The sequence below is a fragment of the Drosophila busckii genome, chromosome 3L (genome assembly GCF_011750605.1).
Source record: "Drosophila busckii strain San Diego stock center, stock number 13000-0081.31 chromosome 3L, ASM1175060v1, whole genome shotgun sequence".
NCBI classification, from domain to species: domain Eukaryota; kingdom Metazoa; phylum Arthropoda; class Insecta; order Diptera; family Drosophilidae; genus Drosophila; species Drosophila busckii.
Genome location: NC_046606.1, coordinates 20,042,909 through 20,059,010, shown reverse-complemented (window position 1 = coordinate 20,059,010; position 16,102 = coordinate 20,042,909). Strand labels below are relative to the sequence as shown.

General features: G+C 37.6%; 4 protein-coding genes across 4 annotated transcripts; 1 reads left to right on the top strand and 3 right to left on the bottom strand.

The window, feature by feature from the left end:
- The first annotated feature begins 2,450 nt into the window (after positions 1-2,450).
- On the top strand, positions 2,451-4,326 carry LOC108599353 (coiled-coil domain-containing protein 63). The gene is made up of 4 exons (XM_017986157.2): positions 2,451-3,166; positions 3,232-3,740; positions 3,803-3,977; positions 4,037-4,326. Exons 1-4 carry the CDS (start codon positions 2,652-2,654, stop codon positions 4,251-4,253), a joined length of 1,416 nt encoding a protein of 471 aa, XP_017841646.2. The 5' UTR covers positions 2,451-2,651; the 3' UTR covers positions 4,254-4,326.
- Positions 4,327-6,529: 2,203 nt separating this feature from the next.
- On the bottom strand, positions 6,530-9,666 carry LOC108598750. The gene is given in 7 exon segments (XM_033293575.1): positions 6,530-6,730; positions 6,791-7,284; positions 7,343-8,123; positions 8,395-8,754; positions 8,756-9,110; positions 9,171-9,374; positions 9,505-9,666. Coding segments are annotated over 7 exon segments (2,298 nt in total). The 5' UTR covers positions 9,576-9,666; the 3' UTR covers positions 6,530-6,697.
- Positions 9,667-9,924: 258 nt separating this feature from the next.
- Positions 9,925-13,794, bottom strand: LOC108600891 (protein disulfide-isomerase). The gene is made up of 2 exons (XM_017988711.2): positions 13,518-13,794; positions 9,925-11,764 (listed from the first exon to the last, which is right to left on the bottom strand). The coding sequence occupies exons 1-2, from the start codon at positions 13,660-13,662 to the stop codon at positions 10,425-10,427; spliced, it is 1,485 nt and encodes a 494-aa protein (XP_017844200.2). The 5' UTR covers positions 13,663-13,794; the 3' UTR covers positions 9,925-10,424.
- Positions 13,795-15,082: 1,288 nt separating this feature from the next.
- On the bottom strand, positions 15,083-15,946 carry LOC108599206 (pyroglutamyl-peptidase 1). Its single transcript, XM_017986001.2, has 2 exons — positions 15,668-15,946; positions 15,083-15,615 (listed from the first exon to the last, which is right to left on the bottom strand). The coding sequence occupies exons 1-2, from the start codon at positions 15,884-15,886 to the stop codon at positions 15,160-15,162; spliced, it is 675 nt and encodes a 224-aa protein (XP_017841490.1). The 5' UTR covers positions 15,887-15,946; the 3' UTR covers positions 15,083-15,159.
- Between the last annotated feature and the right edge of the window lie 156 nt (positions 15,947-16,102).

The following is a 16,102-nucleotide window of genomic DNA, read 5'->3' as shown; positions in this document are numbered from 1 at the left end:
AATCAACAATAGCTTCTTAGCAAAGGCTCTTTTTTTTTGCGTTAAATAATCCGTCCGTACTTAGTATTATGCACACACATACACATTAGTATATGTATAAAAACACACGTAAATTTGCTTTACTTTAAGTTTTGTAAACGAGCAGAGGCCCACTAAATGCGGAGACTGCAACTTGTCAGAGCTTAACTGCAATGTTGAAGTTTAGCTCAGCTGCTCTTCGCTGGGCCTTAGCTCTAGCTCTTAAGCAAAGAGAGTAAGCCAGAATTGTAACAGCGGCTTACTCTTCTGCCCTTAAACTAATTTGCCACATGTACACATCCATACACAAACCTATAAATAACAAATAATATAAAGATGTAATACATTTTTATTTGAACATTTTTAAAGAGCACCTTATACGAAAACAATAAGAGAATTAGCAGCAAACGAAGAACCTAACAAAATGCAGTAAAATGTTATATAAACATAAGTATAAGAATCCAAAAACTTGCACCTAAAGTTCGTAGCGTAAATATAAAGCAAAAATATTCATTTCAGCAATTTACAAGTTCTTTCATACATACTTTAGAAGCTTGCTCTTGCGTTGATTTCGTTTTAAGCTCCAAGCAGCGCTCATAAGAAAAAAACGCATATAAAAAGGTAAAATTTTAAATATTAAAAAATAAAATGGTTTCAAAATCAAACAAAAACTAAGAAAACAAATAAAGTAAAGCACAATGCGATCATTGAAAACACACACACAAAATGAACACAGAGAAAGTTTTGAAAGTTAGTTCAAGCTTTTTAATTAAACAGCATTAAAGCTTAAATATATACTAATGCTGTCAATTTTCTAGAAAATTCATTTGAGTAAATCTTAATAGATAAATTGCACCAGCTACTAACAAAGAAAAATATATATTTGCCACAAGCCTCAAATGATTCACTTAACCTGCACACACAACAACACAAAATGCTTATATTTAATAATTACACACATACATACACATATGCGTTTTCATGCAGAGCTAACGGAAAATGTATTATAGTTGAGAAAATGAGCAACAAAAAATTTAACTTAAAAATAACAAACAACTAGAGAGCAAGCAAAGCAAAATAGCAAAAACAACTTTATATTAACTATATACATATACAAAACAAAACAAAAAACAAATACATAAATTTATGTGTATATATATATATACGTGTATATTAAATACAATTTATAAATAATATTGATAAAAACTCAATGGCGAAGTGTGTAAAATTTGTGCATTCGTTCATGAAAACAAAAGGATGAAAGTAAACACCGAAAAAAACATTACAAATATATCTATATATACATACATATATTCAATTCGATTTTTTCGCACAGCATTGCGAAGAGATTTTTTGAAGCCACACATTAAAAGCTATCAAATGAATTATTAATTAATTATGAGAAGACGATGAATAAAAAACAAACAATAATAAAAACTATATGCAAATATTTTAATACTTAACAGGCGTAAAATCGATTAACATACATATATAGTTTACACATTATTTACATAATTATATGCCATACAAGAACATACATAAATAAACCTAATATATATTTATAAGTACCAGCAACCACAATAACAATGTTTAGAGCAAATACATACATACCAACAAGCCTACATATGGTACATAGTGAATTTTGTATGTGTAAACATTTTCTAAAAATTACTATTACTATTTCGTTTGGCTATTTTATTTTTTCCCACGAACAACTCAACAAAACAAGGACAAGCGAGAGCAGTTAGGCCTAAGCAAGCCAACAATAATATACATAGATATATTATATATACATACACACATAATATACTACATACATACTATATCAAATGCAAAGTTTAGCGTAAATTTTGCCAGTTTACATTGGGCAAACATGTAAATTTTGTTTCGTTTGCGGGAACTGGGTGTCATAGTAGTAATATATGGTTAAAAGAGCGGCGAAAATTAGTAATGGGTCGAGTAAATAAAGTTATAATTATAAAAATTAAATTACTATTAAAAAATAATTATTATACATGAAAATTTATGCAAAATGTAATAAGTGCAATGATAAACTAATAAACAAACAAAAGCAAATTAAAAATAATATTAAAACTACAAAAGAAAACAACAAAAAAAATTAAATAAAAAAATGCGTAAAACCAAAATGACAAATTAAAAAAAAATAACAGAAAAATATATATTATATATACTTTATAGACATTTAAACATGAAACAAAATGCAAAAAAAAAAACAAACTAAAAATAAAGTTATAAATAATAAACTTTTACCATAAAAATATCAAAAAACAAAGCTCTTGTTTTATTTTGGCTTAGGGCAGCAGTTCATAAATGCCTCTTAATATATTGATTTTTATAGATAAATAATAATATATGTGAGCAATAACGTAAAGAGGTTTATTGGTCCAGCACTATTATAGTTAATAGGATTTTCGTACTTTTTGACGGATACTTAACGAAAGTTAACTGTATACAGTTAATAGCTATGTATGTACAGTTAACAGCAGCTCGATTCGTTATTTGTATGGCAACTCTACCTGCAGTGTTTCCAGGCAACCGACGAAGGGTAAGACTTTTTATTTAGCCGTTATAAACAAGAGCTGAATTGAGCACAGGCTTAGCTGATTGATAAGATGTCTGATCAACTGGACCAATTGGCCACGGCTGAGCTGCAACGCTTACAGCGACAGCATCGTTCTCTGCAGCAGGAGCTGCGTGGGCTCCTGGAAGAGAAGAAGAAGCGTTTGAAAAAGCAAAATCACTTGATAAACGTCTTGCAATTGGAGTTCGAGAAACTGAAGGATGAAATCAGAACACTTGAGGGCGGCACGCATGCACGCAAAAATACCAACAAAGAGAAGCAGCTGAGCTCTTTGCAAAAGCTTCAAGCGGAGGTGCAGCGCGTGCTGGATAGTGAGCGCACCAATCTGTGGGAACTGGAGGGGCACATACGTAAAATCGAAAAGGAAATCGACACCTTGCGTCGCAATGAGGTGCCTGACATTTGCTACAAGGATACAATTTGCAAAGTGCAAAAGAGCGTGATCAAGCTGGAGAATCGCCTAGATGTTGTCAATAAAAAGTGTAGCGATGTGCTGACAGAGAATAGCAAAATGCGGGATGCCATTAATCACATGCTGCAAGATCGGTAAAAAAAATATATATATAAATAAAGAGGTGAATGCTTTTATTGACCGTGTTATTTCTTCCCAGTGCTAACTTTAATGAAATGTGGCAATCGATGGTCACGCAGTTTAATAATGGCAAAAAACTCATTATGGACTTAATTGATCAATCTACTTTAGCCTACGATCAGCGACAGGAACTGTGCACGAAGCTTTCCGTGCTTAAGGATCGCAATGAGAACGACAAGGTCATGCATATACAAGAGATGCGTGAAATGCAGCGTCGCCTCGAGCACGATGCCAAGTTACAAAAGTTCTTTGATATCAAGGGCCAGAAGCGTCTCAACCCAGAGCTGGAGCAGCGCGAACTGGACAAGAAACAAACCCAAAAAGAGTCTTACGAGCGTCAGCTTTATGAATACAAGGAAATCATTGAAAGAATCAAACAACTATATGGTGAGGAGGACACGGAACGTCTGGTAGCTCAATTCAAGCGGCAGGAAGATGAAAACTTTGCCCTTTTCAACTACGTAAATGAGCTTAGTCACGAAGTAGAGGTCCTGAACGATACAACGCAAGAGTTAACCGAAGAAATTGGCATGTTTTACTTTCTTCTTACATCCATAATTTCTTTATTTACAATATTTCTAAATTTGCAGAGCGTCAAAAATCGGAGCAAACCGAAAAAGAGCTAAAGCTGAAAACTGAAGCTTTAGATTATCTAAACGCAGAGCTGGTCCGCATTAAGCAACTTGGCCAGGAGACCAACGAAAAGAAGCAGAGTCTTAGCCTCAGATTAAAGCAACTGCTCAAAGGCATAGAGGATATATTTAAGTGGGTTCTGAAGTGCAATACAATAATCATATCTTCTTATGTTATCGTTTTCATTACAGACTACTAGCCTGCGATGATGCACCCATACTTAATGTGCTCAGCTCCAAGACATTTTTGACTGTGCATAACGTAAAGTTATTTATTGGTGTTATTGAGCGCCGTGTCAATCTCATTATCAGCACTATTAACATTGAGGATAATTCGAATAAGATATTGGCTAGAAAAGATCGGGTGCCAAAGTTCAATATACGTGAGTCTGCCAAGACCAAACACTAAAAATCGTAGGCTGAGAATATTCTCCATTTTAAATATGATATTTCTAAATAAAAGCTTGTGTAATTAGGCTTTAACAGCCGAACTTAAAGAATTGTATAACATTATATCCTGACAATAAATGTAAATAGGTTAATAAACTATTTACATATAGTCAAGTAGAATTAGTTTTTTGGAGTTTCCCCCTTTGGCATTCGAAACCTCTCAACACGTGCTTGTGAAAAGCTCCAAAAGGATCAGCGGATTAGCAACCGAAGCAATGCAGCACCTTGAAGATTCTGGTGAAAACTCAATAACCAAAATCAATAATGAATTCTTCTTCTGCTGCAAATACATCTGTATGTAAAGACACCATGGCACGCTTTACCTTATTTTTTACATTATAAGTATGTTATGGAAATTGACCACAGAATTCCGGTGGAATGTTTTTTATTACAAGAGTATTTTTTTTTTGTTATTACGTTTATATTTCAAGTAAATTAAAAGCATTGGCATTCTTAAATTTAGTATCAGCTCCTGCTGTCTTAATTTAAAATCATTGTCAATTAAAAGACTTTCAAGCTCAAATTTGCGATTTTCCAATTTACGTTCCTCCATTTCTTAAACTGACATAAACTGGAGTGTCTCGATTATCACTGTCTCCTTCCATTGATGGAATGGATGCTCCATTGTTTCGAGCTTTGTCGTCTCACAAAAGATATATACGCCGGAGAAATCGTAAGAGTCTATGGAATCAACTTTGTCAAGTTGGAACGCAAGCTCCATAAACTGCAACGAAGTCTCCTGTTTAAAGTGCCGTATAAGACATAAAATAAATAAAGCCAAGGGCATGCGAATTTTAGAATATGAATATCAAAATAAAATCAAGTGGACAAATTAAAGTTGGGCGCCACCAACTTTTAAATACACTTTGATAGGGTATTCGCAGCAAACATGCATGCACTCACCAACACACATTACAACAAACAGTTTAAAAACGCGTCACAGCGGCAGCACGTTTGTTATGGGCGTCAGCACGTGCACCTTGTCGTATTAAACAATTGAATTGTGATTAATCCTAAGCTTATTTATCCGATCGTTTTGAAATTTTCACAATCGGTCGAAAACATGACTAGGCCATTTTGTGACTTATTTCAGATTTTTAAAGATTTTTGTACTGCCTTATATACCGTTTTTTTCGATTTTGCGGTGGAGGGGGGAGGAAATAAAAAAAAATAAAATAAAAGCGTAGAGAGTCCTGTTTATAGGAGCACCTACATACAAATCTTGGTTGCATAGCTCTGTTATAGTTGCTTGAGGAAACACGCACTCATACAGCGACAGGGACGGACGACAGTAATGGACAGAGGAATGGCTATTATGACCAGCTCGTCGAGCTTGATCAAGATATATATACTTTATGGGGTCTGCCACGCCTCCATTTTTCCATTTTTTTAAAAATGAAAAAATGATTTCTGTGTTTTACAATTATTTGCTTGTGTGTGTGTGTGTGACACGCACACACTGTGTGTCCAAAACTATTTTGTATCCCATCGCAGTGCGATTTCTGAATGAACATTTTACAATTTGAGAAGTTGAATAACAGAAAAACGATGTTTGATAGCCAGTAATGCTGATAGTATAAACCAATAATAAGTGAAAAACAAAAAATCAAACCAAAATTAATTGAATTCTATTATTCTTTATACTGTTCTGAAATTGGAATGTTTATACTTTTCTGAGGATTGTTCATTTAAATATGTGTTATTTGCAATTGATGCTGTTGTCTATTATGTAAACCAGCAAGTCTTCTGACTATCTTGTGACTCGATCCAAACGACGTGCAGTTGATCATATTAGGGATACATCTCTGACAATTTTTCTATAAAGACTTCATACTTCAAAGCCTCTAAAATATTCCTTAAAGCCTATAAAAACAGTTTACTTTATACGCAGCCTTGTTGCATACTTTATTTTTTTAAATCCTAATTTTGGAAACCACTTGCTGATAATGTGCAATATCCGAAGCTTAGTAATCAGAATGATGTAAAGGAGGCGTGACAAGCTTATAGTAGTCAGACTTAATATATTCCAGCGCTAAATGATTAGTTTCCAGCTCTTCAGCCAGGTGGATGTGACTTTCAATCTGTAGTGCTGATTGAAAATGCTTTATATTGGTTCAATGCGATGCATATTGGCTATATAGCTTTTTCTAAGTTTAAAACAATAATATGTTCGAAACAAATGTATAATTTAAATTCATTTTGTTACTTACAAATAAAACAACAATTACATATCGGCTAAACTTATGCTAAGTGCTTAAGGCTAATGGCATTGGTTTTCAATAATAAGGGTTTCAAAAAAAAATCTACTATATTCAGTTTTACATTCAAGATAACAAGTCACATTGGCGTATTAGATGTAGCAACAGGGTTGTGATATTAAAATCTCTTTGAGCTCTTGATTAGCTACCGTCGTGCGTTCGACGTGGCATTAAAAACCTTTAAAAGAATGAAGAGTATTAACAAAACAGCAGTTAGCAATGAAACACAGCAGCTTACAGCATTGTAGTTGGCAATTTCCGTTTCATTTAGGTTAATTCGCTTAAGTCTTACGACAGGCGTTGTTACAGGTTTGCCGTGTCGACGCTCGTTCACCTTGGCACGCTGCTGGCGCAGCAGTTCATTATAAAAATTCACCTCATCCTGTGACGTTTTGTTTAGGCGTCGACCATTGGACTTAAAATAAGACCTGCGCGCATGCGACCGCAGACGTGAGTCCGGCGTATTGCGCGGTGTATCTGATGAGCTATGCGTGGAGGCGGGAGGTGTGGGCATAGCCCGTTGCGTTGCCAACCTTTGGTGGTGATGCTGAGGCGTGGGCGTGTCTGTAGATGCATTGCTTGTTGTGGGCGTAAGCTGCGTTGAAGATACAACCGCAATGGCTGGGCACTGAGGCCTCAATGTTTGACGTGTCAGCGTGCCAACAAAGCTTTTATCACAGTTTCTCTTTGTTTCCAGTTTAGTGAACATGCGCTTGCTTGCTAATAAATGTTCTGTCAAGTAAAAGCCAAGATTGTTAAAATTACACATCTTGAACATATCTAAGCTTACCTTGGCGTGCCATTAATTTGAGAGATTCAATGCTATTGTCAGCATGTTGCACTTTATATTGCTTAATTGAGGGCTTGATGGCTTTGCTGCTCCTGCTGTCTTTTGTGGATTTATGTCCAGGACCCAGAAGCTGTGCCTTAAACGTAACCTGCTTTTTCGGCGGCAACGTTGTTGTCCCGCTGCTACGACTATTTTGACTAGATGCCTGCTGTAGGCGGAGTTCGCGGTAAGTGGGTTCCAAATGTGTTGCAACAAACGACATCTCCGCCGTTTGCACGCTCTGATTCATAACTTCCCGACAACAACTGTAGCTGTTGACAATGCGCGGCACGGTATAATGTGGTTCAGCAGTAACGCTGGCATTAGCCGTGAAAATCTCCAGCTGTGAGTCGCTTGTGACAACGGTTTCGGTTGTGGCTGTGAAGCTGCTTGTGGTTCGCTCGTATGTGCGCAAATTACTGGGATATATCATTGTGATGGGCACATAATCATCATCAGCAGATACATTTGTGTCCACTGTCGCAGGCACATTGAAATCAAGCGAAAACATGTCCACATCCTCATCCGATTCACAAAGATCCACAACTTCACGACTGCTGTCAATGCCGCGATATAACGCTGTTGCGCGCTCCACAGGCTTTTGATGAGTTGCATTGCGGCAAAGCCGACGCAGAAAGTCAGGCTGCTCCTGTTCCTGTGCCGACTCGCCAGTAGTCTTATTTCCCATTAGAATTTCCCCGGCAGTATCAAGTTCCACATCTTCCTCGTCCGAATCGAGCAACTGTGGAATGTATGCATTGTTAGATTAATTTTTTATAGATATATAAATATTGTTTGCCAATTTTTTGCAATCAGCTTAAAATTGTAGTCATTTGTTAAGCAGCAGCTGCGTACTTGCCTTCAACTAACACGCGACTAACTGCGTGGATGAAGCACACGAGCACGCGCCAACTATTTAAATCAGACCTTTTACTAAATCATCATTTTGATATAACAAAACTAAAGTATCTTTAATCTACGTACATACATTGGTAGGTATTAGCACAACTTACCAAATCATTCGCTGTGGACTGTCGATTGTCTAATTTGCTGGTTGCATGCAACTTGAAGCACCCCTTCATGTTTAAAAACTGCAATATACTAAGCGTTGCAGTGCTGATATCGCTTATCATAGGCATATGATTCAGATAAGTGGGATTTGAGAAAAGCGTGCGTGATGGACGCATAAATTTGGCGGCAAATTCATAGATCCGCTGCCTGGTGTCCTCATCGCGCACAAGCCGATGCCAATAATAAAATACGATTATGTACTCGATATATAACTTGTCTGGTAGCTCCACTTGATAACAAACATCTATTATCTTGGGCCACTGGGGAAAAAGGCGACTGTAAACAAATAAGCATATTGTAATTGGTTAAAATAAAAAGCTTTGGCACGGCCACCAGCGTGCACAGCATGTCCTCCTTTAAAGCACTTGAGTTTGCATTATTTTGTTCTATGAACAGAGTTAACATGCTATTGATGCGTTCTATAATGCACTGTTCCTTTTCCATTTTATCCTGGGCTGCACAGAGCTCACAGGCTATATAGTTGGCTATAATGTAGCAGATGCGCTGGCGATTTTCCAACGAGCTACGCAGCTCCATCCATTGCTTGCCCAGCTGTAGTTGCTCGTGTACAAGCTCGGTGAGAGCTATCACTTGGCGTGCCAGCTTACGGCAATTCAGTGAGGAGTTTTGCGCACTTACAAACTCCTCACGTATGGCACTAAAGATGCAGCAGATGTTATTAGTGTTTTCACGTTTCACATTAAGCACTTATGCTTACCGTTCAAACAATTTGAGCAATTGATGCACATGCTTTGGAAAGCTTTCATCGTGTATTGCGGCTATGACTCTATAAATATAGCGTCGCGTCTCAGTCAGATGCACAAATTCCGGCACCGCAGCCGTCGACGTAGTCGCAGCAGCGGCGCCGGCAGTTGCGTTCGCCTCCACACTAGTACCGCTATTTGTGGAGTTGTTCATTGTGCTGCTAGAAAAGTAGTAAAAATATATAGGATAAACATTTCACAAGTGAAAGTACCGTTGGCCATCTGCATATCAGCCTCTGCCCTATACATACTTTCGCATCCTCTCTCTCTCACTCTCTTTGAACGTACCCGAAAACTTTTGTAGTTAATTGCGAGACAAGGCTGCGCTGGCAAAATTGTTGTTCTTCCTCACTGGCCATACGCAAATTTATCTTGCGCTTGGTTTACTTTACACATATTTAGTTTGTTTTCCTTTTAATTTTTGTTGTTAAACTTGTATTTGAGTAGAGATGTGAAGAAGTATCGAATAGTCGATATATGAATGGATAGATGTGCGATGTATCGATGCATCAAATACATTCTCTGGGTACTCAATGCAAGGTGTGACCGTTTTTCTGTTAGTTAGCAACACTGTGAATATTTAGAATTGTTAGAGGTGCACGCATTTCAAAATAAACCATGTTTTACACATTTGGAAAACTCGAATTGTTCCAAATTTCGCAATCGCTTAAGGGTTTTATATTCTCAAAAATTTTAAATTCAAAGTTGTCTCGTTTTTAATGTTGTTACCAACTTTATTTGTTAAGTCCTTAATCAGTTCTTTCTCAATGCTTCTACAAATTCCAAAATGTATAGAAAACTTAAAAGAAGATTTACAATTACAAAATTTATCATTTTCAATTCTCGATTAACACTTCATTAAAACTGAATCCTAAGCTACGCATTTTCAAACAGGAATTAGCGCCGAAATGGCGCAGCCAAATGCAAAACGCTAATCATGTTAGAATTTTGCGCGAAATATCGTTGTAATTACAACAAATTTAAGCAAATTTCTTTTTCTTTAGGCAAACAAGTTGGGCTTTAAGTTGAGCGAAGCCAGGACTGTGGGGGCGCAATGATAAAAACTCATTGGAATCGCAGCCCGGAGACGATCACAAGAATAAACTACAGAATGTACGTTACTATTTGTTGTAAGTGTGTGTGTATGTATGTGTGTGTGTGCTTTAGTGTAGATGTTGGATTTATAGCTTTTTGTTGTATTTCTTAGTTTACAACTCGTCCTTCTTGGGCGCAGCCTCTTCATCATCTTCGCTCTCCTCGGTGGGCTCGGCATCAGCAACCTCACCATTGGCATCCAAGAACTTGACGAAGTCATCCAGAGTCCTGTCCAAATTGTAGTCGATAACTTTGTTGTCATCCTTGCGGAAGTACTTAATGGTGGGGAAAGATGAGATCTTAATGTTCTCCAACTCGTTGGCAGTCGAGTCCATTTTGGCAATGACAATGTCCTCATTATCCTTGTACTTTTCAGCCAACTGGTCATAGATGGGAGCAAGCTGTTTGCAGTGACCGCACCATGGTGCATAGAACTCAACCAGAACATTCTTGCTCTTGTCCAAAGCGACACTTTCGAAGTTGCTGGAGACGAGCACCTTGACGGGCTGTTTGTCCCAGTCCTCGGGCAGGTCTTGCGATAACAAATGTTGCTTAAGTTTACCATCAAGGAACTTTTGCAGGAAGGCCTCAATAGAAGCGGCGGACAGATCGTTGGATTCAGGCTTGTACTTGGCCATATCCTCCTCCAGCTTGATGAGACGAATGGTGGGTACCTCCTCCTTGTTCATGCCGAAGAACTCAAAGATTCGTGTGTGATCCTCCTCATCCGAAGAGATGGTAACGAACAGAATATCTTCACGGTGTTTCTTGGCAATCTCCTTGAGGGGATCCACATACTCCTCAATGTGTCCGGCTTCCTTGGAAACGAAGAACAGCAGATGCGACTTGATGGAACCGCCAAAGATCTTGGCAGCCGATTCGTGGTTGAACTCAACAATCAAAGGCAGTGACTGCACCTGGGCGAACTTTTTCAGACTCTCCTCGGTCATCTCACCATCAAACACGGATTTCTTGTCATCGAAGGGCTTGAACAGCATGACGCCATTGTTTTTGGCCTCATACTTGGCAATGACATCAGCGTTGCTGGTAATACCAAAGACAAAGGAATCCAAAGCGTTGGCGGCCTTGGTGAAGACCTTGGCTTCATCGGACTCAACATTCTTGAAGAAACCAATAATGGCAATCTCATTGTCCTTAAGGAATTGCTCGGCATCAGCCACACTGGTCAAGTCCTTGGCTGGTGGACCAGTCTTCTTGGTCACCCAGGAAATAATGTCAGCGGCTTGACGTCCACCACCATACTCAACGGGCGAGCCGTTGCGGAAGAACTTCAGCGTGGGGTAGCCACGCACCTGGTACTGCTCGGCGAGCTCTCCCTCAACGGTAGCATCGACCTTGGCAAGCTTGATGGGCGACTCCTTTTCAGCCAGTTGTTGAGCAGCCTTGGCGTATTCGGGTGCCAGAGCTTTGCAGTGTCCACACCATGGTGCGTCTATAAAGGAATACAAATAAATTAGAATTTGTATTTAAAATGCTATATTAAACTATTTATTTAATCGCACAGAAAATAACTCAAATTGGTTCATTTCCCCCTTTTTTTGTAACGCGTCGTCGTTCATTTGGAAATTTAAATTGCTGCGTGGGTGGGCGTAGTGGGCGTGATAAATATGTAATTATTTGCGCTAGATGTACCATGTCATCGCGTTTACAGCCAGCTGTTGAGCATTATGCAAATTCCACGTGTTGAATTCTGGTGCACCACACAGAAACGGACACGCATACAAATATAAGAACATGCAATTAGAGCAAGCGAGATGACATAAGACGAGTTGGCAACATCTTGGAATTGCGCCTTATCGTCGGCTTAAGTTGACGTGGCCTTGGCTTATGCATGTGTGTATGTCAACATACTCGTCTTATTGATCAGCAACGGGAATCGTCAACAGATAAGATACGCAGGTGTTTTATATACATACATACATATGCATGCTTATAAATAGATATATATATATATATATATATATATGTGTCTGTCTGTGTTTGCATTATCGAGTCAATCCTCAAGACAATTTTGTTGCTGACGTTGCCACAATGGCTGCGTTTCACAGCAACACGTTGACATAAACAAACCAGCATAAGCGATCCGCCATATTGCCGCATACATATGTAACCAGAAGAGCACAGTTAAGCACGCGCTTAATAATCAACAATAAAAATAAGAGAAACAGCGCGCGAGTACGGGAATAAGAGTTGAATGAACTTATTCTGATTCCACGCAGACGCAAAAGCATTAGCAGGCCGGCGCGTAGAAAGGGCAAGGCATAGAATATAATAGAAAGCAGCTCAAGAGAACCAGTAATTAAGCTTGCCTAGCTAACCCAGTTTCTGAGCTTTGTATGTACAAAAGTTGTTTGGATACTTTTTTTTTATTCTAAAATAGAATTAATGAAGCGGATGTAGAGTGTTGAGGCGTTGTTTGGCCACGCCCCAAAGGCCAGTAGGCTAGGCAATGCAATTGTTGATAAAAGCAAAAAAATTGAAGCATATGGAAATAGAAACTGTTGCGCCCTTATCTCGTAGCAGCATAAGACGCCGGGAGCTATTGAAAAGATAACAACGGTTTTTAGTTGTTAGCTTAGAATTGTTATCAACACCTCTGCCCGCCAGCACCGCCGATGATTTTGATGACGCGCTACATTTACTTATTTGTCTTGGCACTTTAACATTTCCAAAACTAACGCTCAGCAACAACAAATGCCTGTTCAGTTGTTAGCTCGCTTTCACACAAGTGCAAGTCCAGTGTGCGCAAGAGAGATGGTGAATGCTTTATTAAACAAAGAGAGAGTTGCCGAGTGAGAGAGTAAACGGAATAGCACAAGACAATTTCCTCTACTCTTAGATATGCGATAAACGATAAAACAGAAAAACAAAAAAAAAAAAATAACATGAAAACAAAAAAAAAATTTCTCTTGCTGCTGAAAAACTATTCTCTCTCCCGCCATAGTTGCCTAACAAAAGGAAGCTATGACCCATGACTACCAACAATGAGAATCCAACTGTTGGCCAAACTGCCACGCAGCCACATTTTTTTCATACTTTTCCCAGTAGATGCGCTGGCAATGCATGGAGAAAAGACCACGTAGCCTTAGCGCAAATTGTGATGAATCATCTCTCAAAAAAAGCGGCCGGCGCTTTTTATTTATGCAAATTACGTTACTAAAATATGTGTACCATAAACTACTTACAGAACTCGACGAGCACAAATTCATTATCGGCAATCACTTGTTTGAAGTTGTCTACTGTCGCTACAATGACTCCTTCCTCCAATTTCACGTCCGCGGCAGCCACGTAGGACGCCACAGCAAGCACCGCACAGATTAGGAATTTCATCGCGGGCACTTAATAGTATATCTCGTATATATATAAATGCTGGCTAAGTAGGTGTTTATCACACAGACACACACTCCAACAAGTCCTCAAGACGACAAGTCTGAACAAGTTGCAAGTTTAAATCCAAATGAAATTTGTTTCGCCAATTTAGAACGTTTACACTAGGGTCAATGTTGCCAGAAGGGTAAGATTGCTAAATCGATGAAAAATCGCTAAAAATAGCCAATGCAAAAAAGGCCAACTGATATGGCCTTTTTTCTATTACTTTCATGAAAAACTACACAACTTAAAAAGAGTATAACTTTAAAAAAATAATTTTTGTTATATCTCCAAAAGTTTTGTTTTTAAAATAATTATATATTGTTAATATCAATCAAATATGTTAGATTAATAGCTATCTGCTAAATCTAGCCTCTATCTTTTTTTCCAAGTATTCTCTAGCTTGACAAAATCAAATATGGCAGTACTGACTAGGGCTGTCCAAAAAATATCAACATATCGATATTTTTCGAAAAAAGAATGCTACAATTAATACACAGACAATATATGTTTGCAAAAGTATTATAAAGCTGTGCAACAAGCTGTAACAAGGCACTATGATATGTTCCAATCCAGCCCCCGTTTATTTATGAACACAGTTAATTATTCTACAAAATAATATAATAACTAAACAAAGGGAGTGCTAGGTTCTAAACTCATCAGTCGGATAGTCATTCGACCCCAATAAAGCTTATAAATCTTCGATAAGCAAGACAAAAAAAAAGGGAACAAACTGGTGCCAAACGATAGGAAAATATTCTCTTATTTTAAAATTCTATCATTTTTCACCTTTAAAATATTTGAAAATATTAAATTATAACTATTTACCAGCTATATTAAAAATCACACAACTATGGTCAGAGCTATTTGAAATAAGAGCATTTGTGATTTATATTTAAAAATAAAATTGATCAGTCGTCCATCTATGGATGTTCACACTTCTTCATTGAAATAAAAATATAATACATCGATATAAAATATTTATATATTTATATTATATTTATTTTATATTTATATATTTTATCATCATAAGCTACTTTAAATTTGGCAGCTTTATTAATTTTTGCTACCAAACGTAATAGATGAAAACTAGCTCATACGAATATTATCTACAACAGAAAAGAGAGATTCACCCAGAATCAGTTAATTTCTTAACATTGCTGAGTTCTTAACAGTTTCGCCTGTTAATTAACATTATATTTCGGCGCACTTTTTGAATCGTGTCATAACTCAAAAATTTTTTTAATATTAACCTTGTTTATCTCAATGCTTTGTAGAAATTTCCAAGTCTTAACTTAAAATAGACCTTTTATATTTTTGTTGACTATATGAAAGTTATTGAAAGGTAAAATCCCAAAGATATGTTTAGAAAGATTTTTCTTATTAAAACAACAAATATGCGTAACAAAATAATAAGTTGTAGTTCAATACAAAATGCGACATAGATCTGGATCTTTTCTAGTCCTTTTCACAATCACAATTGAGCTGTCTCATACATTCTGCTATTATGTTATAAACAATACTTGAAGTCTGCGCAGTATTGAAGGGCTTGTCAATGGGCGGAACGTGCACAAACAGACTGCGCTTTTTATCCATATCCAAGGACTTGAGGTAAATGTACCCACAAAGAAATCCCCCCACATTCTTTGATGCCTTTGTAGCCGTTAATGCCTTATCGTTATTATCTCGGCTTGGTGCCACGCACTCGTCACATGTTGCATTTACAGCCTCCACAATCTTATCTACATTTAGACCACAGCGCAATACATTGGCTTTGGCGTTTACTGCCAAGCAGCAAGTGCTGCCGCTCAAATACTGCCCCGTGTTGTCAGGACGTCGAAATTGATGATTGTAGGCCAATTTTTCTACATAAACGCATTTGGCAATGCCCGAAACGCCAACATGTACAACAAGCTATAAAAATATATTATTCGATATGATGATGTAGCAACTAAGAAATGCTTGCCTCTGGCTGTCGCTTCCAAATCTCTGTAACTGTCTCATCTACGGCCGCATACTCTACGGCCACCATTTGCTTCTGTATTTTAAATATGGTTTTTGTCTCCTGGTCGATGATCTCATCGGGCAGTATTTTAACAGCTTCCCAGCTGGCATTGACTTCTTCGTGGCCCAGAAACGGTCCAAATCCGGTAACCACAATTAGTTTACGCTCCACTGACATCATAAACAATTACGCCCACGCAAAATGTCAACAAACCCAACAATGAAAGCCGCACATGTCATCTATAAACAGTGCTGCAAAACATTAATAAGAAACAGTCTATTAAAAATATCATCTAATTTGAATATTATATTATCCACCTAATTTGACAATAACAATAACATTTATTTTTTAATTTTCCACCCTTGCTAAAAAAAAAAACCAAAATACTTAAAGTTG

Coding starts and splice junctions, on each gene's coding strand:
- LOC108600891 (XM_017988711.2), bottom strand. CDS start 13,662: ATGAAATTCCTAATCTGTGCGGTGCTTGCTGTGGCGTCCTACGTGGCT. Junction 11,765..13,517: donor ATTTGTGCTCGTCGAGTTCT/GTAAGTAGTTTA, acceptor ATTCCTTTATAG/ACGCACCATGGTGTGGACAC.
- LOC108599206 (XM_017986001.2), bottom strand. CDS start 15,886: ATGATGTCAGTGGAGCGTAAACTAATTGTGGTTACCGGATTTGGACCG. Junction 15,616..15,667: donor TTTGGAAGCGACAGCCAGAG/GCAAGCATTTCT, acceptor ATATTTTTATAG/CTTGTTGTACATGTTGGCGT.
- LOC108599353 (XM_017986157.2), top strand. CDS start 2,652: ATGTCTGATCAACTGGACCAATTGGCCACGGCTGAGCTGCAACGCTTA. Junction 3,167..3,231: donor AATCACATGCTGCAAGATCG/GTAAAAAAAATA, acceptor ATTTCTTCCCAG/TGCTAACTTTAATGAAATGT. Junction 3,741..3,802: donor AGAGTTAACCGAAGAAATTG/GCATGTTTTACT, acceptor CTAAATTTGCAG/AGCGTCAAAAATCGGAGCAA.